This window comes from Malaclemys terrapin, chromosome 2, assembly GCF_027887155.1.
Source record: "Malaclemys terrapin pileata isolate rMalTer1 chromosome 2, rMalTer1.hap1, whole genome shotgun sequence".
NCBI lineage: Eukaryota > Metazoa > Chordata > Testudines > Emydidae > Malaclemys > Malaclemys terrapin.
In genome coordinates this window covers 126,688,374-126,714,975 of record NC_071506.1, presented here as the reverse complement: position 1 = coordinate 126,714,975, position 26,602 = coordinate 126,688,374, and the positions used below count along the sequence as shown (strand labels likewise).

Below are 26,602 nucleotides of genomic sequence, written 5' to 3'. Positions count from 1 at the left end.
GTCAAGTGGGCAGGCCCGCTCAGTGGAAAGGCAGCCACTTCTGCAACACAGCACCCCTCATGCCAGGCAGGGGGACTGCTCTGTTCTGACCCAGCATGAGGCAGCACGTAATCACCAGTGCCTGGCCCACCTCAGCCCGGTCCATGAGCAAAGCTGGGTGCTCCCCTGAGACTGCAAGGCCCTCAGGGCAGGGACGGTCTCTTCTGGAACGCATGATGCACAACACGGGTGCTGCTACACAAGCCAGTGGTACCACGGCTGCAGGGTGAAGCAGTGTCTGGGCTTGGGGCTCCGTTCTTCTCTCTCTGCAGTAGTTGAGGGTTCGCTCAGTAGAGTGAGGACATCCCAATCACCCAGCTCTCTCTCCACTCCAACTGCAGCCTCCTGGTCCGATAACCGACTGACCTCTCTGCTCCCACTTCAGGGACATGCAGCCAAGCCCTGGCTATTGCTATCGATCCAATCCCACGCGCCAGAGAAACAAGAGTCTGATTATTACTTGGGCGGCCGTCCCATCAAAGCAGCACTGGCGGCCCCCAGTAGCACCCAGCCCACCAGGCTCACCCAGCCCTTGCCACCATTCAGCCCTATGTGCAGCAAGTTCCTCAGCCGCATTTCTTTCGGGAGCCGCTGGACTCAGCACTGGCTAGCAAGGCTCCTGGCGTGAGCATACTCGGCATTACAAGGAAGAGGTGCTGGAGGCAGCGCTACGGTTTCCGATTACAGCAGAGCAGCCTCCTCATGCCAGGCGAGTGTGTGCGGTCTGTGGGAACACCCCTGCCTGCTGGCCCCCTCCAGCCCTCCGAGGAAGACCCAACTCCAAGGGACTGACCTGCTGTTTATGGTGCAGAGTAACGAGGGAGGCATCACGTGGCACTGAGATGCCTTCTGCTCAATCAGGTTTATCTACTGTGATAGACAGGACCCGCGGCCAGAGACGTCCCCATGCCGTGCTCGGCAGTGCACAGTTTGCACGCTGAGCCTGGGGTGCTGAGCTGGAGAGTCCACGATTCACAGCAGGGCAGAGCTGAGCATTTTATGTTGCAGCCTCAATGCAGAGGGATTTTCCAGCTCTGGAGCCTGCTAGAAGCCTCCTTTGCTCAGTCAGGAGCAGCGGAAGGGCAGCACCTCAGCTTGCTGTGGACATTTCAGCCGCTGCCCAGAGACCTTGCAGAGAAATCCCCTTGGAAGCGCAGAGCACAGTACAGCTTCCCTGTCCATAACACACAGCGCTGCGATGATTAAAATGAGATAACTCCACGGACTCCAACAGCCCGTGGCTGCCAAAGCCCGGGCACAGAGCGGAGCAGGGAGGTGGCCAGGAATGCAGCTAGAAAGCAAACAGAAAAGCAAAGCAGAGCTCGCCTGGTGCACAAAGGAGAGCCGTGTTGAATACTCACAGCCGTGTCTGGACCGGACCTGCCCTGTCGAACTGCCATAGTCCAGCACTTGAGCTGAAACCCAAACCTGGTCTCCCCTCACCCCCGCTCCTTAGCTAGCTACTCCCCGGCTTTGTGCGAGCCAGTAAGTTACACTGCATTCTGGCTAAAAATATAGGCTCCCTCCTCGCTTCAGCGCAGGCCCTGCAGGGCTCGCCAGACGCTAATGGAATTGGTTCATTTTCTCTCTATTATTCTGTCAGTCGGGATATTTACTACTGAGCCTCCTCCAGAAAGCAGTTGGCTGCTGCCCAGGCCAGGACATGGATCGGAGCTGCTGGTGCTCTCCTGAGAACGGCAGAGAGGATGAACTCAGAAGACATGCCAAGGAGCCTAGTGTTCAATGGTCAATGCATGCCACCAAGGAGGGGGGCTGCGGTGTCCTTGTGGCCACCAACTGCTGGGGGACAGGGCCCTGCAGACCAGGCTGAGGCCTGGGGGAGCCAGGCAAACTATTGCTTTTCTCCCCACAACCCACGTGCATGTCTCAGGGATGCATATCGCATCCTAGGATGTCAGACAGCAGCAGCCAGACAACGCGGGCAGCCTGAGAAGAGGGGAGGGCTCGGCTTGGATATGAGCGGCACAGGAAACAGATCTGTGACTCTACTGTCTTCTTGGCACTACAGTGCGTCTGTCTGTCACTTCTGGGTGTCTTTTCATGGTGACTCTCTTCTACATCAGTGAGTCACCATGTCAGAGGCCAGAGCAGATGAACTCACCCATTGAAAAAGTACCAAAGGGATGATAGAGCGGGGCTAATTTCCAACAAAAGGACCTTCTGCATCATTCTTAAAATAAGGGCAGGCAGGTTCAGAGGAGCTCAGGGGGATGTGTCTGCCATCAGCCCTGCACACACACACCCCAGCATGTTCACTTACCACTTACACAAGTACTTGCACGCCCACACGCACTCATTGCCTCCATACACAGAGAAGCCATTTGTATTTTTCTGTCTTCAAACTGTCTGGACCGAGTCTCTGTGCCTTTCTGTCTCCCGGGCAGTTTTCCGGGACAGTTTAGTCCAATCGGAGGAGATATTCTTCCTGCCATTACCCACTGAACGCAAAGACGAGAGAGACTCGATGGGAGAAGGATCAGACCCAGACTTTGCCGAGGGCTTTGCAACGCCCAGGACGAACGGCCAGAGGAGCACATGACACTACTCTTATTCTACCTGCTTTCTGCTGACGATTTATTCCCCTTTTGTCCCTCCCCGGCACGGGGCTTTCCCTTCAGTCCCGAGCACTGGGCTCTTCGTAGCAGTCCAGCCCAATGCAACACACATGTCAGGCTCTTGATTCAGACTCACTTTGCACTCGCTGCACCAGCCTCTGTGGGACTCACCCAAATTGGGAGCCACTTTCGAAACGCAGGCCCAAGTATCTGCCCAAAGCCCGCGGTGAGCAGCTGGAAGAGCCAGCGGGGGAACCTCAGCCCTGGCGCCTAGTCCCTGCAGTAACCACTGCTCTGGGGCACTGCTGGAGCTAGCTGCAAACAGAAAGCTACAAACTTCCTGTAGTTAACAAATGCATACATGAGAGACTGTGCAAGTCCCTAAACCTGGGCTCAGGCTGGGTTTCCAGGCCCGTGGTCAGAGGATCGATGTCCCAGATCGCTGCTCAGGACACTGGACAGGGACAGAGTCCTGCTCTCATCTCCTCCCCTTCAGTCCCACCCAGGCAGCTCTGCACAAGGCTGATAAAGGAAGGGAGGTTACTAGTAACTCCACCTTGTTCCATGAAACACAGACACATTTATATCAGCCCAGGGAGCCCGCGCTGCCTTTGGAAGCTCTGAGCAGATAATGTTTTCCATGCAAACACCCAGCACCATGAGTTCAGCCCCCAGTTGCTAGGGTCCCTGGAGGCTAAGGCTGCTTCAGCAATGTTACCTCAGTCACTGAGCTAGGCAGGTAGCACGTAGTGATCACTGCTCCTGATGGACTAAAGGGTATGCACATGTAGGACACTTGTTACCCCACTCTCCCCGCCTGCTTGTCTGCTGGACTGTACGCAACTTGGGGCAGGGACTATGTGTACAGCACCGAGCACAAAGCCCCTCCCCCTCCCCCATCTGCCGGACTGCACTGGAAATGCTGAATAACAATGGCACGGTGCACATCTGCCGTATTTATTGGTGGACAGCAGCAACCGGGGCCGGCTCCAGGCACCAGCTTACCAAGCAGGTGCTTGGGGCGGCCACACCAGAGAGGGTCGGCACCTCCGGCTCTTCCGCGGCAATTTGGCTGGTAGTGGGTCCCTCACTCCCGCTCGGAGCGAAGGACCTCCTGCCGAAGTGCTGCAGATCACGATCACGGCTTTTTTGTTTGTTTGTTTGTTTGTTTGTTTTTTGTTTTGCGAGCAGGGGGGTGGCTGCTTGGGGTGGCAAAAACCCTGGAGCCGGCCCTGGCAGCAGCGGAATAATCATTATAACTTCCAATTTGCTGAGGACCTTCCCTGCGACAGAGGGGAGATTTGCACATGGAGGATCCAGGGAGATGACCTGGCTAGGAACATGGCAGAGAAGAGATCCCAAAGCCTGTGACCCGAGTCAGGGATCCCCTGGCCGTCCAGCACATCTATGCACTGTACTCTTCCCAGGCCGGCAGCCCCAGAGAAAGGTGCCTGAGGAATCCACCAAGAGCAAATCCCAGATTCTGCATAATGAAGGGAGAGCAAGAGGAGAGAAGGGAAAGAAGGTCCAGGGCTCCCTCTCCAAAGAGTTCCCCACTGTCCTGCTCAGGAGCTGGCCCCAACAGCTCTGCCAAGGGCAGCACTGACTACTTCCACCAGCCGACAGAGAGGATGCTGGGAAAAGAGCTGGCACCTGCCAGACGGCTCCCAGGAAGCTCTGATACCTAGATCGGTTTTCCTGGCACCTCCCCATGGGTTTTCTTGTATGACCCCAGTGTTTGCTGCTGCAGAGATCCCCAGACTCCTCCACCACCTGCAGTGGAATGGCTAGAGCACAGCAAGCAGCTAGCCAAACCAGCCTCTCTGCCCGGCTCTGTGGGAAGAGACGCACTTACTGTGAGCCGAGAACTGGGGGATTTGCTATCGATTTGAGCTCCTACTCTGAAAGGGCCTTTACGCTTTCCCCACATGGCCAATGATATGCAGCACAGCTGGGGCCTGCACAGAGCGCTCCTGCTGCTGGAGTCCTTCCCCACACAAACAGAGCTAACAGCGAGTCCGTTCTGTTCTGGGAACTGAGAAGGAATAAATGGGCTATAGGTGTTAATACCATTTAATAATGTTTGATGGTGAACGGTGACTAAATTATACTAATCCCTTAAGCCCATTTATTCCACCTCAATCAGTACAATTATTATAACAGTTTTCACCCATCTAGCTAAGCCCCTCCCCCTTACCCCGGCATCTCTGTGATGCATCTTCGAAGACCAGCCGGCCTGCAGGGCCAGTGGCAATGGACCCACTGCAACTTAGATATCTCCTCTGATGCTAAATATCCCCCAGACACCATTTCTCAGCTTCCACCCCCTGCCAGCAGACGAGTGACCCATCAAATTGCACCCAGCCTTGTCTGCCTCAGGATCCGGGAGTCTGCCGTGACAGCCCCAGACTACTCTGCAACCTAACAGAATGGGCAGATGCCTCCTCACTCACACGTGGGCTCAGGAGGGGGATCCTGCAGCTGCCTGTGTGCTAGTCCCAATCCCCCGAGAGGCAGTGGCTGCAGACATGAAGTGGGCTCCACTCTCCCAGGAGTCCTCAAGGACAATGTTGGCACAAGAACAAATGGGTAAAAACTGGCCATGCAGAAATTCAGGCTGGAAATTGGAAGGAGGTTTCTCCCCGTCAGAGGGTGAGGTTCTGGAACAGCCTCCCAGTAGGAGTGGTGGGGCCAAACAACTAGTTTTAAGAGACAGCTGTACGAACATATGAGTGCGATTGTCTGACAAGTCTGTGTATGATGGAAGGGGCAGGGCTCAGCAGCCCTGGGACTCACTTCCAGTTTGTCTTATGTTCCTAACAGCTCAAGCATCAGGGCTTCAGCCTGGGTCAGGAAAGGGTCCCCCCCAGAGGGGGCTGGTCTCCTTCCTCTGGAGCATCAGCGATGGTGACAGCTGGGGCTGGGACATTTGGCAGGGTGGGCCAGGGCTCCGCAGACTGTGGTGGCACCCAGTATTCTCTGTATCTGGTGTTTGGCTGGCTGGTTCTAGTTCACACGCTCGGGGTGTCACTGACCCCATGTGTGGGGCTGGGAAGGAATTTCCCCCCCAGGTCAGACTGGCAGTGACCTTGGAGGGTTTCACCTTCCTCTGCACCATGTGGGTGTGGGTCACTTGCCAGGATTCTACCCTGCAAGTGGGTATACCTCATTTAATCATTTCCCTGCCACTTGGGGGCAGGGCGAGGCTCAGGCACTGGGGCACCTCGGTCCCCCCTGTTCGCTGCCTGTGGCGCACAGCAGTCTAGTCTACTGTGGGCTGTGACACTTCGGTCTCACTTTGGTTATTGGGTTAGTGTGCAGGTGTTGGTGGCCAGTGAAATACAGGAGCTCAGACTAGATGACCTGGTGTCCCTTCTGGCCTTGAACTCTCTGGGTATGTCTACACTGCGATAAAAACCCTGCGCGCCAAGTCTGAGCCCGGCTCAGCTGACTCGGGCTCAGGCTGCAGGGCTAAAAATAGCAGTGTAGGCATTTGGTCTGGGCCTGGGCTCGGAGACCCTCCCCCCTTGTGGGGTCTGAGAGCCAGGGCAGTCATGGCCGGGCAGCCGTGTAGACATCTCCTAGGACTCTGCACGCCTTGTTGGCAAGGAAGCACACAGCAGAGCCGGCTCTATCACAGGGCTTTGCTGAGTGAAGTTTCCCTGGGCTGCTCTCAGGCGGAGAACTTGAAAGCAATTCAATCCAATTAAACCATTAAATGCACGGCTGTCTCTTGAGTTTTACCACTTGTGATAACATTACAGCTTCAAACTCCTGTCTCCTCCACGTCCTTTGGACAGCCATGTGCTCCTATCAGCAAGGTACTTAGCAGCTCCTGCTCAGCGTCCTGCTGACATCTGCTTGCAAATCCACACGTCTGAGGCTCAGAAGCAGCATGTGGCATGCTTTATCTTAGCTAAATCAGACACAAGACAGGATGTAAAGCTGCTCCCATCACAGGCATGAGTCAACCTGGAGGAACCGGGTCAGGACAGTCCTCTGCCCCAAACCCACCTTGTCCCTGCCACATAAGCTGCTTGGCAGACAGATTGTGCATGCTAGCGAAGGGCTGGGCCAGCGAAGTCACTGATCACAGGGCAAGAGCCCCGTCACAGAGACAAGCTGCAGTGCTAAGGGGAAGAGGCAGTTTTGCCTTTGCCTGCCCGCCCGTATCCCCACTGCTCAGCAGCACCAGGGGTGAGTGATGGCCAGCCACACAGCCAAGCTGATGGAGAGCCAACCCTGCGTGCTGCTGGACAGTGCTGGCCTTGGACACAAAGCAGCCAGAGAAGCCTGCCAATGACGTGAAACAAAGCCAGAGGTTCGCGGACTTGGCGTTAGGAACGGAGCAGGGGTAGGAAGGACTCCTGTCCAGTCCCTGGAGACCAGTGCAGGACACTCCCCTCCAGCGCATTAGCCTGTGCTTCGTCCCATGTAGTATGGCTCGCCGCCGGCAGGCAGCTGTGTTGTACAGAACACAGACAGAGAAGGCCCCTGCTCCAAGAAGCTGACACCTGCCACTCACTGGAATACTAATTAACACGGGGGTTACCTGGTCCCAGTAGCCGGGGCTTCCACTGCTTCCCTGGGGTATGACTCTGCCATCTGATAGATGGCTCCAGAGGGAAATGGTTTCTGAGGTTCAGCCCTTTCTTCATTTCCATCCAGTGGTCCTAGCTTCACCCTAAACAAATCCTCTCCACGTGTTCACCACCTGGCCAGTTATCACAGATCCCTTCGGCTGGGTCTATCAGCCTCTGCCCTCCAGATCTCCAACCACTGTGTTAGGCCCAAAAACTGAAAAACATGTTTATCTCGGCTTCTGCTTGTTATCCCAGTAAAGATGCTTATCTCAGTTCTCACTGTCGTTTCCCATGCATGAAGCTGCACGTATACAGGATGTATAGAAGATATATGGCAAAGGGGAGGGGGTTGGACGGACCCTGGGAAAGGAATGTGAAGGACGGGAAGCTAAACAGATGTATCCTGATTACTACTAGAACTGAATTTAAACAATGCATAGGTTAGCAGAATTTAGACACGCTAAGTTGTTTGTCTCTCTGTATAAAAAAGCCCAGTTGTGCTTTGTAAGGTGTGTTCCTCCCTCTGGCATGAGTCGAGGGGGACACCCGCTCAGCTGACTGATCAATAAAGAACTTGAAGCCGTCTTCTAGACTCCCGTGCCTCCTTGGGGTAATTGGGCAGCTCCAGGGGGAAACGAGCCCATTTGGCTAACAAATGGCGACTCCGCCGGGACTTCTCTCCCTGTAGAGGGCACTGACCGACGGCCGAGGGCGATTCCGAGGAGTGGCCACCTCGAGCTGTTGCTTTGCTCGGGCCTCGGATCGTCACAATCGGCCGGGGCGGCTGCGTCCTCTCTAAAGAGAACTCTGAAGGACACGGAAGCAAGACGGCTTCAGAAGGAGGGGAAGTCTGACTGCCGGACGCGGCCACTTCGGGCGGTAAGTGCGTTTACCTCCTGGGTTTGAGGAATAACGCCCCCGAGGTGTGGGTTGGACAGTGGAAATCCCCTAGGCAGCCTGTATACAGGAAGGTATGTTAACATTATTGTAGCTTTGTAAATGTCTTGTTGTTGTGTTTTTGGTTAAAGGGTAAGCAAATAATGGCCAATGAGTAACGTAACTAACTCCACAAGTCCATGGGCCGTTTTTAACAATTATTGGGACTTGGAGCAACCTCAGGGATTACTCTTGTCTATAGGAAGGGTAATCTTGTTTCTCCTCTTAATGGTGTGTTGGAAACCGAGATGGTAACTGATTAAAGGATCTGTGTGAAAGATGAATGAGTGCTGCTGACAGGTCTGAGGCTTAAGCTGACTTCAGCCGCCCCAAGACTCCTGCAAGGGGAAACCCGATGACCAGGATATCTTGATTGCAAGGGGGGTCAGCCGAACCTCGTGACCCAGCGGATATCTGAGTTAGAACTAGATCTATACCTCTTCCCCCTCTTGATATCTCTGTCTCGGAAAACTCTGGGTAAAGCATAATGGGGTCCGGACAAAGCACCTTCTCCTGGACACCCCTGGGATGTATGCTGGATAACTGGAAGGCGTTTAGACGCCAGGCTAATTATGGAATTGTATTATGTAAAGACAAGCTTGTAAAATTCTGTACTCTTGAATGGATCACATTCGGGGTGGAATGGCCCGAGGGAGGGACGCTCAAACCAGGGGTTGTACAAGCAGTACATAGCATTGTGACCTGGGATGGGCATTGGGACCAATATCCCTATATAGGTATTTGGCAGGACCTTGTGGCCAATCATCCCCCATGGTTGCAAAAATGTAGATCACAAACTATTAAAACCTTAATGGCCCATGCCCCTGTTAGGAAACCCTGTTTCCCTGTTAAGAAATCTTGTCTGTGGGCTGTGATTCCCTCTGCCCCTGATCCTATGCCCCCTCCCCCTTTGTATCCCGGCCTCCTGGCTCCGGTATCCTCAATTGAAATCTCCACCCCCTCCTCTGAGGATAATGGCTCAACTGAAAGGGGTGAGCCAAGCGACCAGGACTTTTCAAACGGGAGCCCCCTCCGATCTCTCTGAGCTCCCCGGTGTCTAACCACACCAGGAGCAAGGCTGGCCCCGTGACAGCTCAGAGCTCCGAAACGCAGTGGAACTTGTCATCTGACTATAACCCTGGGGATATTCGGTTTACCCTTATTAGCTCATCGAGCAAGGGTGGCCCGGTACTCCAAGGGCCCCTGCAACAGAATTATTTGTGTCCACTGCAGGAAACTGTAGCCCCTGAGGGTAATCTCACTATGGTATATGTTCCCTTTACCACTAGTGATCTATATAATTGGAAGCAACAGAAGCCCCCGTTCTCGGAAGAAAGGGGCCCGTGTTTTAGCCATGGCCCAAAGGAAAGGATATGAAGAAAGGGGAGACAAAGTTAAGGGACGGCCAGGGCCACCGGGCTAGGGGCGGGGCCCCTGCCTGGGTCGAAATCAGTGCACTATCTGTAGGAAAGAGGGGCACTGGAAGAATGAATGCCCCCGGTGACAGGCCATGGGAAAGGAACGTAAAGATAAAACCCCGTCCCTTCCCATCCTCTACAACAGTACAGGAGGTTCAGGGGAGGAGTCTTCCCCATAGGGGGGGGGGTCGGGGAACCCAGCGGCCCCTCCTGACAGCACAAGCTGCCAGCCTGGATCCCACAGTAAAAATTAAAGTGGAGGGCCGCCCAATTGAAGCCCTTATTGATACTGGGGCCACTCTTAGTTTGCTCCCCCTTAATAAGGCTCCCCGAGATAGAGCTCAGGGACGTGCCATAGTCCAGGGGATAGAGGGACAAACTACAGCTTTGGAAAAAAACTTTGCCTCTCCTAGTAAAAATAGGGGACCGTCAAATTTCCCATCAGTTTGTTTGCAGTCCCTCCTGCCCCATAGCGCTGCTTGGACGAGATATCCTCACTAAATTACAGGCGGAGATCTCATTTGATAACGGGACAATGGAAGTCAGAATCCCTAAGCAACAAGCCTCTAATTACCAGATGGCTCTCATAAATGCTAGAGATCACTCCCTGGAAGCCAGCTGCTGGGAGGGGGGTGTAAATCCCAAGGTCTGGGCGGAGGAAGGAGGCGTGGCCCGAGCCAGGAATGCTACACCAGTGCATATTTCCCTTAAGGAGGGAAGCAGCCCAGTCTGAATTCGACAATACCCCCTTAAGCTAACCACTCGGATCGGGTTAAAACCCCTGATTCAAAAGTTTTTGCAGTGCAGGTGGTTAAAGGAAGACACGTCCCCATACAATACTCCAATAATGGGGGTGCCTAAGCCTAATGGGCAGTATTGGTTGGTCCAGGACCTAAGACAAATTAACAAGTTAATAGCAGAGACTGTTTGCCTTTGAGTGGGAGGATCCGGACACCCATTACAGGGCCCAATATCTTTGGACTGTTGTCCCACAGAGACTCACCTGTGCACCAGAGATTTTTGGCGGCCAGTTAAAAAGGGACCTCACCCCATTCCTGGCTAAACACCCTTCATGTAACATAGTTCAGTACTGCGATGATCTGCTCTTGAGTACTGAACAGAGACAGTCTGCAAGGAGCAAACTGTAGAGCTCCTCAATCCCCTTGGGGTACAGGGGTATAAAGTATCAAAGGAAAAAGCTCAGTTGGTTAAGCAGCAGGTCACCTTCCTTGGATACCACCTCTGCCAAGGGAGTCGCAGTTTGGGCAAAGAAAGAATCCAGGTTATACTTGATAGCCCTCAGCCCCGGAACCCCCGAGAACTAAGGGCATTTCTGGGACTGACTGGCTTCTGTCGACTCTGGATCCCTGACTATGGGGGAAAAGCCAGACCACTATGAGTCTTTGACTAAAGAAGGTCTGCTCCACTGGAAATGGACCAGGGAAATGGAAAAAGCATTTCGAGAGCTTAAAAAAGGCTTGGTTCAGCCTCCCGCTCTAGCCCTCCCAGATTCCCGGAAGCCATTCACCCTATACGTTCATGAAAGAGGAGGGGTGGCAGCTGGAGTCCTGTGCCAAAGGTCAGGACCAACCTGGCGACCCATTGGATACTATTCGAAGGTGTTGGACCCTGTCGCCAAGGGGTGGCCTGCCTGTTTATGGGCCGTTGCAGCAACCGCTCTCCTCGTACAGGAGGCTGAAAAGTTGACCCTGGGGGGGGGACACTGAGGTTGTGGTTCCCCACGGGATGCCTCAAATACTGGGGACAGGCGCTGGGGAAAAGCATCTAAATCCCAGTCGACATACCAAATATGAGGTAGGGCCCTTGCTAGCCCCTAACTTAACCTCTAGGACAGTTAGCTCCCTCAACCTAGCTACCCTATTGCCTGACCCTTGGGTTTCCTATGAGACCAGCCCCACTCATGACTGTATTGAAGTCTTGCAACAGGTGTCCCAGGCACTCAGTATACAATGGAAGTTGCATACACCCTGGAGGCCGCAAAGCACGGGACAGGTGGAAAGAATGAATAGAACTCTCAAGGATACCCTCACTAAACTATGCACAGAGTCTAGTTTAAAGTGGCTTGATGCGTTACCACTCGCCCTTACCCGCATTCGAAGGGCCCCACGTAAGGGTCTTAAGCTTTCACCATTATCCTGGGGTTCCGGGAGGATGTAAACTGGGAAATGGGGAAGGACTCCTTATGGAAACAGGTCTCTGGGTTGCAATCTGTTTTGTTACAGCTGCATCAACGCGGTGCCTTTTCAGGCCCTTCCCTTGGACCAGCCCATGTACCCGTTCCAGATCGGTGATCAGGTCCTCGTCAAGAAGTGGAAGCGTGACCCCCTTACACCACGGTGGGACGGCCCGCACACTGTCTTGCTTATCAGCCAAGCTGCAGTCAAAGTTATTGGGAGTGACAAATGGACGCACCATACGCGGGTAAAACGGTTTCTGAACCCTAACTTAGAAACTGAGTCAGTGGAAGAGGACACCGGCCCTCTGCCCGCCCCGGCTCCGGACGCCCGGGGTGGCACAGGTGAAGACTCCACCTGGGAGTATCAGTACTTGGACGGACTAAAGGGACTGTTTAGAAAAAGATAATGAAATTATTGTTAATATTTTTGTTTATGTGCTTCCACCACTATTATGGTTGGGAAAATAGGTTTTTACAGCTGGGGGGAGACAATAGCAAAATCCATTAACCTCAGTAACTGTTGGGTATGCGGAGGCCCAGGGGAATTAAATGAATGGCCTTGGGTAGCCCAGCCGGTACAGCCCAAATGGTGGCTCAGCAATTTGAGTATAGTCCACGATGGAACGGGGGTTTGGACTGAGGATAGTAGCCCCTGGCGACTGTATTCTTCTGAAATGGGTATTCTCTGCCTTAATCGGACAAGGCGAGAGGGAGTGTACTTGGGAGAAAGCAAGTGTGATTGGACTCTATCCCCAGGGTTTGATTGTTGGGACCCTTATTGTCATCTGTATGACTGTTCTAAATATCAGGGGCAATGGAACCAGACCCATGTGAGGCTCACCAATAATAGTTGGGTGCAATGCTCCAAACAATACTACCCTACGGCCGAAGGTTGCAGGGCGGTAGGACAGGATGGGTTCTTTGACGCCCTATTCACGAGTTGCCAGCTAGACAATACTACTAGCAAGGACCACGTGGTACGGTGGTTTCAAATGGGCATGGCAAAATCAGAATGGAACTCGAGTATGGGGTTTTAAACAATTCTGGTCTAGCACCAATCAGCCAAAATGGGGCTGCGATTGTGTCTGGAAAGCAGGAGCTGGGGCATGGAGATGTGATTATTGCAGTTCAGCTGATGGAATGGTGGGGGGACTTTTAGGGCCAGGTAATCCTTTATATTTTGACCATCTAGAGGACGATGAGAATGAGGAAACCTGGGATGGCCCCTTTGCTAATGGAACCTGGGCTCTAAAGGACCATTATTGGATCTGCGGGTCCTATGCCTACTGAAGATTGCCTCCAAATTGGTCTGGGATATGTTATGTTGGATATATAAGACCCTTGTTCTTTCTATTACCCCAGATGCAGGGAAATAAATTGGGAATTAAGGTTTAATTAGAGAAAGGCGGTTCGTGGATTCCACCCTGACCGCCGGAAGCTCCCAAACATGGGGGGCTCAGGAGTGGCCCCCTGAGAAAATTATAAAACATTATGGTCCAGCTACATGGAATCCTAATGAGTGGATCTCAGGGGCAAGGGAGCCCATTTACAACTTGAATCGGATAATTAGGCTGCAAGCCATCTTAGAAATAATAACTAATCAGACGGCTGCAGCTCTTGATCTTTTGGCCGATCAGTCCACTCAGATGAGGAATGTGCTCTACCAGCACCATCTAGTTCTTGATTATTTGCTGGCAGAGGAAGGGGGAATCTGTGCAAAATTAAACGAATCTAATTGCTGTTTACAAATAGATGATAATGGAAAGGCGGTAAAACAGCTAACAAAAGAAATGAGGAAGCTAGCCCATGTCCTGGTCCAAACATGGGGTGGGTGGAATATGGACTGGTTCACGTCCTGGTTACCGCAACTGGGATGGCTCCGAGAAGGCCTTCTTCTTTTTGTACTCTTTATTACAACCCTATTAACCCTAGCTTGCTTAGCTCCCTGTGTAGTTGCATTAGTCTGACGAATGGCTAATCAAATTATACACCAACAAATGATGGCCCTATACCAGCCGGTGAAGGCTGAGGATTGGGGGCCATAAGGCTCTCAAAATGCTTTTTAGGGGGGAATCTTGTTAGGCCCAAAAACTGAAAAACATGTTTATCTCGGCTTCTGCTTGTTATCCCAGTAAAGATGCTTATCTCAGTTCTCACTGTCGTTTCCCATGCATGAAGCTGCACGTATACAGGATGTATAGAAGATATATGGCAAAGGGGAGGGGGTTGGACGGACCCTGGGAAAGGAATGTGAAGGACGGGAAGCTAAACAGATGTATCCTGATTACTACTAGAACTGAATTTAAACAATGCATAGGTTAGCAGAATTTAGACACGCTAAGTTGTTTGTCTCTCTGTATAAAAAAGCCCAGTTGTGCTTTGTAAGGTGTGTTCCTCCCTCTGGCATGAGTCGAGGGGGACACCCGCTCAGCTGACTGATCAATAAAGAACTTGAAGCCGTCTTCTAGACTCCCGTGCCTCCTTGGGGTAATTGGGCAGCTCCAGGGGGAAACGAGCCCATTTGGCTAACAACTGCCTCTCACAGTGCAGCTCCCCTGCTAGTGGGGGGCTGTGCTGTGTAACTCGGCTCAAATCAGACCTGGGGTGAACATGTTGGCAGCACTGGCCTATTGCTCCCTCCTCAGGTTCGGGGGGAGGGGAAGGCTAATGTAGCCATAGTCCCTGTGGTCATTTAGCCAAGTTAGACACAAGCAGCATTTCTAATCTTCTCCATAAATCCATCCACCTGCTCTCTGACCTCATCATGCTCTTCTGCACGGCCCCTCCCTCCCGCTGTTGCCTTGCTGGTATCAAGGTGCCCAGATCAACAACCGAGGCCTTTCCCACCCCACTGCTTACGTTGAGAAGCTGCAGCACCTTAGAACACATGCTGTCAGGTCTAACAGAGAGCTGGTCATGGCTCACCCTCTATGGTCCCCCCGGGGCTACACACAGCCAGCTGACAGGGCGTGGAACAGATCGGCCCTTGTCTACACTCCACTATGGCAGGTTTTACAGCCTGTTCTAACACAATGAAACTTCCCAGCACAGACAAGCCCCCACAACCACCTCCTGGCTCTCGGTGCCTCTGCACAGGCAGCCCCAAACAAACAGCACTGTCTTACTTATCACCCTGAAAGCTCCTCCCCGACTGGCACTCCATTGCTGTCCAGCGCACCAGCTTTCCGAGTGGCATGTCTGCCATCCGGACAGAGCTTCCCAGATGTTGTAGCTGCACCTCCCTCAGGTTGCTATTTTCTGCCCCGTGTTTCTAAGCCCTCAGTGGGTCCCTTTGTCCTACTTTGGCCTCCCGAGTGTCCGCCCCTGCCCCTGCAAACAGCACTGAGATGCTGCTTCGCTTCCTCATCAGGTTCCCTAGTACAGGGGCCCGACACCAACCTCCTTGGTCCAAGCCCAGCACTGTGACCACGGCCTGGCAGACAGCTAGGGTGACCAGATGTCCAGATTTTATAGGGACAGTCCCAATTTTGGGGTCTTTTTCTTATATAGGCTCCAATTACCCCTGTCCCGATTTTTCACATTTGCTGTCTGGTCACCCTACAGGCAGCACCCGTGCTAACGGGCTCAGGAAGAAACAGCATTAACACTGCTGTACAATGTATCCATATTGCACTTCCCCAACTATGGCAAATGATTTGGGGAGAGAGGGAGGCTGAAGTTTTTCTCAACCTCCAGACATTTTATTTTGCTGCTTTCATTACCTTTCCCCCATTTGTTAGGTTACAGGCACCTTCTGTATCTGAAACTTTCTAGCCCCGGATCTCCAGCCCAGGCGTTTATGCCAGCTGGGATGCCTTTTAATTCCCCTTTAATGCCCCCAGTTTAACCATTTTACTGGGAAATGGTATTTTGAACTGGCCCAGACACCAGCATAAGGCAGTGGGGCTGGCTGGGCTGGGACATGAGCTCCATGGCCTGTCTGATGTTCCACAGCAAGCAAAGGATCACTGCCATCAGCAGCACTTCTCTGGCCCCCAGAACCCTCCCCTTCACAACCAGAGAGAGACATGTGGCATCAGTTGAATTCCTCTTGCGTAGCTTCAGAACCAGAGGCAGCAAGCCAGGGGTGAAGGGGAAAGGGACTGGCACAGGGACCTAGGGAGGCTGCTAGCTGACCCAGCTTGCTGAGGTCTGTGCCAAATAAAACCCAACCAGCTACGAAAGCCTCTCTGGAGTGCATGACCCAGGCTAGCTCCAAGGATTCTGTGTACTCACCAACACAAGAGAACACCCAAAGCCCCACATCATCCACTGACCAAATCCACATTGTTTTCAACTACAAAGGGATTCCATTAATCCTTAGGGCTCCAGGCACCATTTAACAGCTAGCTTGTAGGTCAAGGATTAATGCAGACCACAAGTCCTATAGAGATCAGGGATAAAACTTCCCAACTGTCCTGGGTTACAGGGGGGAAGATCAAAGACAGAGACATGAAGTGATTTGCTCCAGGTCTCACAGCGGCTTAGTCACAGAGGCAGGAACAGAACTCAGGACTCCTGACTCCCACTCCGCCGTGTTCCCTCTCTCTTGCTGGGGAACACAGACCCTGGCAGGGATGTGAGAGAGGAAACCATATTTCAAATATTTCATTTGGGGGCCAAATTCTCAGGAACCGCTTCTAGTTTGTCACCTCTGTTGTATATGTGCAGTCACTTGCGACCACAAATAACGACACAGACACTCTTGGCGACCGCCGTCCGGCCTGCCATTCACCGATGCACAGTGCACTCAGAGCCTGGGGTAGCTAGATCTCTGGTGAGTCATTTAAGGTCTTAAACAGCTGCTGTGGCTGAGGATTAGAAATGCTCCTCAGCTCCCCCCCGTGGGTGGGTCCCACTTGGCTGGAAGCTGCAGCCAGTGCAGCTTTGGGGACACAGAGAGGGAGGGTGCCACAAGGAGCAGTTTGGAGGGAACAGCCCGCGCCAGTGTGTCAAAACCCTTTGATAAGGGCGTAAATCCTGCTGCTCTGAGCACATTTGTTCCCAGACTACGCCCATGTGACACAAATGGGTTTTCTGAGAAGCAGGATTAAGAGTCTGCCCTGTTATTCACAAATCACAATTGCCCTGGATCAACAGCCGGGCAGCCAGCACCAGCAGAGGTGTTAATAGAACACCATCCCATGGTGTTTGACCAGGGGAGCCAAGGCTATGAAAGAGTTAACATGGCTGCAGCTCCTGTCAGCATGGGCCATGGCATGCACACCCCAGTGACACCTGTCGCTCCCTCCTGAGGCTAGCAGGAGCCCCCCGCAATTTTGTGCCTCCTGAGCGGGGAATGCTATTTTTATATCACCAGGTTCTGACTTAAGACAAACCTCTAGAGCTTGTTGTTCATGCATTACACCTCTTATTACAACCTACCAGGGCTTACAGCTGGTTAGAGAGACACAGCAGCAACGTGACTACTTGATTTTTTACCTCTTACTCTCCTAATGTACTTTCTTCCTGGACCATGACAGCAAATAAATATAGCTGTGTCTGTGCAGACGGGGGTGTGCAGAGAACACACCAGGAAAACCTAGTGCACAGAAGGTATGTGACAGATTGCCACTTGCCAGTAAAAATCAGGGACAAATTCTGGGCCTGCCTGGTGGAGCCCAGAGAGTGGGGGCAGCCTTTCCAGCAACGGGCATGTATGGTGCACCCAGCCTCATCTATCCCAGACACTGCACATGGCTCCCAGCACTGAGGAGAGGGGCTGGGTTCCAGCACCCACCGACAGTGCCCCAGACCCAAATCTGGTTGCTTCCAAATAGATTCATTCTGTGCCCAGGGGAAGGCTTTTAAATGTTGCTTGGGAGCAGCTTCTAATTTCTACAATCTGTTCCCACTCATTTTTTCTAGCCCTGCTTCAGCAGGACTGATTCACACCTGCTCTGCCTGGATGGAGTGGTCAAAAGCCCTGAGCAGGGAACTGTCTGTTAGAATCTGTACAGCAGTTACTGATCAGTGTGCTGGAACTGCGGGAGAGGCAGGCGCTGTGCTGTGGCTGAGACACGGGGGCTCTCATGCCATCCCAGCTGCTGTGCATGAGAAGTGCTCTCTAAGCCAGGGGTTCTCAACCTTTTTCTTTCTGAGCCCCCTCCCAACATGCTATAAAAACTCCACGGCCCAGTTGTGCCACAACAACTGTTTTTCTGCATATAAAAGCCAGGGCCAGCGTTAAGGGGTAGCAAGCAGGGCAATTGCCCAGGGCCCTATGCCACAGGGGGCACCATGAAGGCTTCGGCTTCATCCCCAGTGGTGGGGCTCGGAGCTCCGAGCTGCAGTACTGTGTGGTGGGGCCGGCTCCAGGTACCAGGCAACCAAGCACATGCTTGGGGCGGCACCTGGTAAGGGGCGGCCAATCTTGGGGTGGCGGAGGGCAGCGCGGCGCGGCATTCCGCGAGGGGGGGGTTCCGGCGGCGCGGCGCTCGGCGGGGAGGGGGGCTTTTTTTTGCTGCTTGGGGCAGCAAAAAAGTTAGAGCTGGCCCTGGGCAGGGCTTTGGCTTTCTGCCCTGGGCCCTAGCGAGTCTAACGCCAGCCATGCTTGGCAGACCCCCTGAAACCTGCTTGCAGCGCCCCCGGATGCCTGGTTGGGAACCACTGCTCTAAGCCATCTAGGAAGGAAGGCCCTGAGGAAGGCTGCCTGCAGCACGGCTCTTAGACAATATCCCCCCTTGCACTGGCAAGGGGAGCTGTGCCAGGACCCTGTGAGCAACGCCTGCGCCTAGTGAAGGAAAGTTGCTGCTAGCATGGCTTCAAAGGCAGTTGGAGCCTGCATGGAAACCCCACCCAGTGCGCCTGACCCAGTGCTTTAGGTGGGCAGCAGAGACGACAATTTAGCAGCTGCTGTTTACCGTTACAAAAGAAAACTGGCAGCCAATCCTCCTTCCCCCTCAACTATATCAGCTCAGAATACGCTGGCGTGGAGAGCAGGGATGGTCTTGCTTTTAACTCTCCAGCCTGAAAACAAGGGGCTCAGATCAGTTCCTGGCTCTGCCACTGACTCCCTGTGTGACCTTGGCCAAGTCCCCCATCTGTACAATGATCCATCCTGTGTCTCTCTGTTTGGTCTCTGGGGCAGGGGCCGTCTCACCATGTGCACACAGGTGCCCAGCACCACGGGGCCCTGATCCCATGCTACCAGTTCTGACAGACACATGCCAAGCAGGATAGGTAAACAGCCTCCCAACTATCCTTCCCCCTGGAATTGAGTTGCAAGAACCCCCCGCTGCCTTTAGAGGCTGCCCAAGTACTCACTTTCCGTAGGTGCAGCAGGTCTGGCATCCCTATTGGTGAAAAGGAAGCCCCCATGTCCGTGCTTGGGGTCTGCACAGATGCACAGTGAGTTCTGCCTCCAAAACAAGTGCCCAAGATCCCAGCAGGCACAGGGTTTTATCATCATCAGCAGCCCTCCGCCCTATCACCACTCACACGTGCAGATGCCGAGGGGAGGCTCCTGCCTGGGGACTGGAGATTACAGGGGCTGCCTCATGCCAGGGCCCATGGTAAACAGTGGCTGGGCTCTTCTCCAGGCGTTTGAGAGGGCAGGGTGTCTGGAACATGCTTTCTAAACACGTCTGCAGGCTCGTGAATGGGGCTCCAACCTCGGGCACCTGAACCCTGCCTTTCAAACAGGAAAAGTGCAGGACAGGCCTCAGAAACGTGAGACACAGTAAGGACAGAATTGTTCGTCTGAAAGCTGCTCAGGGCCAGGACTGCATCTGACCTTGTGCGTGTAGCACCCATCGCAAGGGGACCGCATTCCTACATGTTACTGCAACACAATGAAACTCACTTCTCCTAATCACAGGGCAGATCCAGCTCCAGCCTTCCCCCCTGGAGATCCCTGCATGCAGGGAGAAGGGGAGTGAGCCCTAAGCCATTTGGAGCAGGGTCTCTCCACCTGCTCTACCGGGAAGTCACAGCACAGCTCATGAGAACAGACCCTTTGGAAACAGCCCCTCCAGACGGTCTGTGCTCCAATACCATGACAACGGGTGCACTATGAATACTGACGGGGGAGCATTTACTTGGCACTCCAGGCTGGAAGACCAGATTCTGCTCTCCATTAAAGGGTGCCAGTGGCTTTGTTCACACTGCTCAGGTGCCCGGTGATTAATTAGCTGGTGGTTGCAAAGCGCTAGGTGAACGCAGGACAGCACAGTGCTCCATTTCTGTTTTTAGCTCCCATTCATCAGGAACCCATGTGCTGACTGCAGAACTGTGGTGATCTGGATACCTTGGGACCATGCCAGTAGATGCCTCAGAACCTGAGGTGACTACACGTGGGCAGGTCATTGAGCACAAACGTGACTGTGGGGTGCTCACACAGCAATGGCTGAGCCAGCTGCACCCACCTGGATGCTTGCAAGTCAGCTGAGCCCGTCCCTGGGAAAGCGCTCATCGCAGTAAGTGCTCTGGGATGTGCTCAGATGCAGGCATGGAAAATGGAGCCTGCCAAGTGCTTTGCATGATAGAGAGATGCGAGTTGACCACAGCGGGGGCTGTGCTCCAAGTTACAGCAGTGGCAGCAGAGCCGAGGCCTTATCAGAAAAGGTTTCCTTAAAAAAAAAATCCCCTTTGCACACGTGTATGCGCACGCTGTGCCGCCAAGGCTTTGATGGAAACACTGGCAGAGCCTTCATTCTAACAGTAGGTGCCACAATGCAGCAGGCAGATTCCTAGAGACAGAGTGCAATTCTCAGGCAGCTTGTGCATGTGCCATCCTGGCGTAGGTATGCAGTCGGCTCAGGAGCGCCAGTTCCTCCACAGTAGTTGGGTTTATTCCCTTCCCCTCTTCTGCTTTGAGCTGCAAACTCAGCTGATGGGAGGGGGAGAGTAAACAAGACTCATTTTCATTGGAGGGGGAGCTTAAACAACAAGGTCTTTTGTCCTCTTTAATGTCCCACTCTAGTCTGTCTGGTGTTGAGGGGCCTTCTTTGTGGGGCAGAACAGAACACCATCTGTTGAGAGACCAGTATTTCACACTCCTTAATCTCTCTCTCCTGCCCAGTGATTTATACAGCTACCAAGGCTCACAATGCAAATGCTCAGATATTACCATACAATGTGAAATACAGATGCTATGAGATCTATGCAGGCAGCCACTCACCAGCGTTCCATAAAGTCTAAACACTAAACACATTCTTATAATCCTAACACCTATCGTAACAATCCCAATGCGCAAGTGAGCCAGACTTGTTCCATTGATGGATTTGTCAGTGTTCAGCTGAGGCACGGGGACCTTGGCTTGAGCTGGCACCTGGCCTGCCAGCATCACATCATCTTCCATGTTCTTGTCTAGCCAGAACAGATGCCACAGTGCTTGAAATGCTGACAGCCACTCGTGGACCATCTTCACCCAGCCGCCCTGCATCAGTAACACCATGTGTCATAACTATAAAGGGAAGGGTGTAACAGCTCTCCTGTGTACAGTACTATAAAATCCCTCCTGGCCAGAGACTCCAAAATCCTTTTCCCTGTAAAGGGTTAAGAAGCTCAGGTAACCTGGCTGGCATCTGACCCAAAGGACCAATAAGGGGACAAGATACTTTCAAATCTTGGGGGGGGGAGGCTTTTGTTTGTGCTCTTTGTTTTGTGGAGTTCGTTCGCTCTTGGGACTGAGAGGGACCAGACATCAATCCAGGTTCTCCACATCTTTCTAAACAAGTCTCTCCTTTTCAAACTTGTAAGTAAATAGCCAGGCAAGGCGTCTTAGTTTTACTTTGTTTTCTCAACTTGTAAATGTACCTTTTACTAGAGTGTTTCTTTGTTTGCTGTACTTTGAACCTGAGACTGGGGGGGGGGGGGGGGGTCCTCTGAGCTCTTTAAGTTTGATTACCTTGTAAAGTTATTTTCCATACTGATTTTACAGAGATGATTTTTACCTTTTTCTTTAATTAAAAGCCTTCTTTTTAAGAACCTGATTGATTTTCCCTTGTTTTTAGATCCAAGGGGGTTGGATCTGTATTCACCAGGAGTTGGTGGGAGGAAGGAGGGGAATGGTTAATTTCTCCTTGTTTTAAGATCCAAGGGGTTTGGATCTGAATTCACCAGGGAATTGGTGAAAGATTTCTCAAGGCTACCCAGGGAAGGGAATTAGTTTTTGAGAATTGTGGCAGCGGACCAGAACTAAGCTGGTAGTTAAGCTTAGAAGTCTTCATGCAGGCCCCCACATTTGTACCCTAAAGTTCAAAGTGGGGATACAGCCTTGACATGGTGGCAGAGGTGGGATTCATTTTAAACCCAAAAGCCAGTAAGATTTTTTTTTCCTTCTAGCTGCTTGGAAAGCAGAGCTGAAGGTAGATGCATATCTTATCTCTCCTTGCCTGAAGGCAGAGGTGTTAAGTTTTTTTAACAAGAGCCTTTGTTAAGAGAAGGGTTCAATTAATGAGCAAACGACTGGTAAAAGGAATTTACAAGCTGAATTGTTTTTTTTTCTTTTTACATCCTCGGGAGTAGCTAGTTAGAAAGTCTCTGTTAACTCAGCAGCAGCCAGAGCTGAGTACATCCCAGTTTCAGTCAACTGCAGAGGGGTGTGACCCAGCACAAGAAAACAGGAAAATGACTACAAAAGAAGAAAAAGCCAAAGAGGAGGCCCACAAGAGAGCTATGGAACTGAAAGAAAAAGAGATAGAGCTGAGAGACAGAGAAGAGAAAGCCAAAGAGGAGGCCCACAAGAGAACTATGGAGCTGGAAAAAGCCAAAGAGGAGGCGAGAGAAAAAGAAAGGAAGCATGAACTGGAAGTAGCAAGGGCTAGGCAGGATGCAACAGCCACCCCTAACAACTCCTCTCCAGGTACCACTTCCCATCCCAGAAAATTCCCCACCTACAAGGCAGGCGATGATACTGAGGCTTTCTTAGAAAATTTTGAAAGGGCCTGCCTTGGATACAGCATCCCTATAGACCAGTACATGGTAGAGCTGAGGCCGCAGCTCAGCGGACCCTTAGCAGAGGTGGCGGCTGAAATGCCTAAGGAACACATGAACAGTTATGAACTTTTTAAAAACAAGGCCAGAATCAGAATGGGGCTAACACCTGAGCATGCCTGTTGGCGGTTCAGAGCCCTAAGGTGGAAACCCGATGTGTCATTTACCCGACAGCCTACCACATTGGGAAAAATTGGGATGCCTGGATATCAGGAGCAAATGTTAAATCTACGGAAGAGTTGCCCTTCCTAATGCAAATGGAGCAGTTTTTAGAGAGTGTTCCTGAGGAAATAGAAAGGTACATCCTAGATAGGAAGCCCAAAACTGTAACGGAGGCGGGGGAGATTGGAGCCAAATGGGTGGAGGTGACAGAAAAGAAAAAAACTAGTAGCAGTTGGAGCGAATACCAGAAGGGGCAAGCCGAAACAAAACCTTACCACTGGGGACAACCCAAGGCCCCACCCACATCCCAAGGGAAACCCCAGAGGCCTTCTCACCCCATCCCACCAGTCTCCACCAACCAACATCGCCCCGGTGATACCTTAGCAAGGCGATGTTTTAAATGTAATGAACTGGGATATATAAAGGCTTACTGCCCCAAGAATCCCAACCGATTACAGTTCATTACACCACAATCACACCAAAGATCCCCAGACCCAGATGCCTCTCTCATACCCTCGGAGTGAAGGGAAACCTTGAGAGTGGGCGGAAAGAAGGTTATCGCTTGGAGGGACACTGGGGCACAAGTGTCAACTATCCACCAATCCCTAGTGGACCCCAAACTCATCAACCCGGAGGCTCCGGTGACATTTCAATCCTTCGTGTCACAGTCTGTAACCTTTTTAAAATGTACCTTTTACTAGAGTGTTTCTTTGTTTGCTGTACTTTGAACCTGAGACTAGAGGGGCGGGGGGGGTCCTCTGAGCTCTTTAAGTTTGATTACCCTGTAAAGTTATTTTCCATACTGATTTTACAGAGATGATTTTTACCTTTTTCTTTAATTAAAAGCCTTCTTTTTAAGAACCTGATTGATTTTTCCTTGTTTTTAGATCCAAAGGGTTTGGATCTGTATTCACCAGGGAATTGGTGAAAGGTTTTTCAAGGCTACCCAGGGAAGGGAATTAGTTTTTGAGAATTGTGGCAGCGGACCAGAACTAAGCTGGTAGTTAAGCTTAGAAGTCTTCATGCAGGCCCCCACATTTGAGATGAACTGTTGCTAGCAAGAGCAGGACATGTTTGCACGGTTTTCCTGGTGCCGAATGTCTCCCCCTTTTGGGCCCCCTTTCAAATTTTTATTCCCCTCTTCATTCATAGTTAATCCTGCTCCACTGACCAGTTCCAATTTCTTTGGAGATTAGCCAGGAGTCCTTTGCAGACACTGCACAGACTCTGGCAGGAGCATGCTGTTTGCAGACTCTCGTGTAGACACAGAGGAGAGAGCCAGAAAGGGCTATAAAAACCCTTTGTGTTCATTAACTTTCCAGGGTCAAATGAGCAGAAGACACTGCCCAGCTCTGCTACCCAAGAGAGGTTATTGGGTGGAAGATGCTCTGCCAGACGCTGGCCTGGAGACAGGGGAAATGCACGAGAACCAGCAAGCAAACCTTCAGGGAATGTGGTTCTAGGGAGCCTGTTGTGGTCTGGGAGGCCAGAACGAGGGGACCTGAAATTAAACCACTTGCCTGCTCCATAACATAACACGCTTGCAGCTCTGAATCACAGCCTTGCAGAGTCCCTTCTGATGCACAGCACTGTCACCTTCATCACACAGCTGTCGACACCAGTGCAGGCTGGTGACCCCAATCCCTTCCAGGGCGTCTAGTGTCCTGCGTCCCATGTCAATCAGTTCAGTGACAATCCCCCACTGTGATAAAAGTGCAGGAATGTCTACTGTGGGTGGGTGGGGCACAAACAAAACAGTGAGTGGGCCTGTCCCTCAGAACCAAGCCTTCCCTGGTATTCCATTCACATTCCTTTTCTTCCATGAATGATTGGAGTACATTGATCCTGCACTGACAGGTGCTACTAGCTAACTAGCCATCCAGCTGTTACTGAACTGTGGCTCTGTGCAGCAGTCCTGTCCAAGCATTCAGGGTCAGCCCTTTTCCCCCAAAAAGTCCTTCACCTGCATTTCTGAGTTGTTTGGTGGGAGGAAAAGCAAGAGAGAGTGTAAAGAGCAAAGGGAGAGGCGACTGAGCATTCGGGACAGGCTTGGTGGGGGAGTCCAGCTTTATCGGTGGCCACTGGCTCTTCTGTCTACACATAGAACCTTGTAGGGTACAGACTCCTTCGAATACATAACTAGGTGCTGCTCCATGCTACACCAACCCCACAGTGGGCACTCCAACGGAGACTGAAGCATGTTCTCAATTACCGATGCACAGTGTGTAATTTCCGAGCTGACCAGTTGCATGCAATGAGCATTAGAAGAGCAGAGGAAACGATGGGATGCAGAGTGCCAGGAAGAGCGCTGCGGCCATAGCACGCTCCCAGCCCAGGGTGATGCACTGGTTTGTTATTTAATGTTCTAGCAAGAAAGCCTAGGAGCCGGGACAGATACAGAGCAGGCAGCAACATTGTGGGCTTCACCCCCTCTCCCAACAGCCTCCCCCCGGGCCTGAGCCAACCACCTCTGGGGGGCAAGGCAGTTTGGGCCCTGTGCTCACTCTGCCAATAGGGATAATGGCAGTGCGGTCAGCTGTCCACTAGGCGCTAGACCAGGCCCATCAAACTCTTTAGACAGACAGCTAACTGCACAGGGGACTGAACGGTCACTGCACACACACCAGACTGTAACTGGGGGCTGAGGGGAAGTGGCTCCATTCCTCCCACCCCCACCCCCGCCGCCCAGGCCAGGCACTCTCTCTCAGGCCATGCATTTCTTTTTAATAAGAAACGCATGCACCCAGCTACCATTGTTCAATCTATTTGTAGGTTCTCCCTCTCCCCCACCCTGGTCTGCCCGGTCCATCGCGACTGTCAGCTCTTAGGGGCAGTGACAGCTGCTGCTCAGTGTCTGCACAGTGCTGGCACGGGTGGGGAGGCCTCGCTGATGGTTGGCCCTAAGCCCCTACCCTAACAAACCTTTACATCACGGCAGGAGCCAAAGGCCCTGGCAGACCCGGGGCTCCATGGCAGTGGGTGCTAAGGGGGGAGAGGCAGCGGGGGGCAGGCCGGGTCTGGGAGGCACTCCCCATGCTCATCACAGAGAGGAGTGCAGAGCCTAGGGATAGGTGCAGGGTACAATACCCTCCCTAGGAGCCTGCAATCTCTCTGGAGTTTGTTCCCTAGCACACGTGGCCACCTGCTTTAAAATGCTAGAGAAGTTGAATGTATCCCATTCATTTTCAAACTCTGGAAAGTCCATGGTTCCTGCCTGGCGGTAGATGCTGCTGCTCCTAAGCTAGGGAGCAGTATCGCCAGTTTATGCAATGCTGCATTTTTTTCTGCATAACTGCATGGCATGAATGTAGATCAGAGTCTGAAGGCTGGTGACGTCTAGGAGAGATACGGGGCCACTCCAAAACACCGGGAGCAGCCCCATGCAGACCACCCTTCCACAAGGCCAGGGCTATGGCTGAATGTGGCTAGCTCTGTGGGCAAGCACAGGGGGTGAACGGCAATGAACCTTAGAAACCTGCCATCAGCAGCCTCTCTCCACACAGACCAGTTAAAAGCTCACTTTTAAACCAAGTCACTTTTAAACTACTGCTGAAAGGGCCCCAGAGACAGGCACGTGCACAAGGCTGGGGCTAACCCACTTGCCTCTAAGGAACACACCGCCAGCCATGCAAACATATCACCTCACACCATCCCTTTTAGCCTGCTTATTGCCTGGCCACAACCCCTGCATGCTGGATCCTCTCCTCTTCCCCTTTGCTGTGTCCTTTGAGAACATGAGCTCCTTAAGGCTGG

At 52.4% G+C, this 26,602-nt stretch overlaps 1 protein-coding gene across 5 annotated transcripts in view; it reads right to left on the bottom strand.

The window, feature by feature from the left end:
• ANK1 (ankyrin 1) overlaps positions 1-26,602 on the bottom strand; it is a 136,590-nt gene that overhangs the window by 47,456 nt on the left and 62,532 nt on the right. The window contains exon 1 of one of the 5 annotated variants that reach the window (XM_054021065.1): positions 19,016-19,102. The exons of 3 other annotated variants lie outside the window; for them this stretch is intronic. In XM_054021065.1, coding sequence (XP_053877040.1) covers positions 19,016-19,069 — 54 coding nt within the window. In that variant the 5' untranslated portion in view covers positions 19,070-19,102. Of the gene's footprint in view, positions 1-832; positions 932-19,015; positions 19,103-26,602 lie in introns of those variants that run through there. One more of the 5 variants, XM_054021066.1, reaches the window with a different exon arrangement.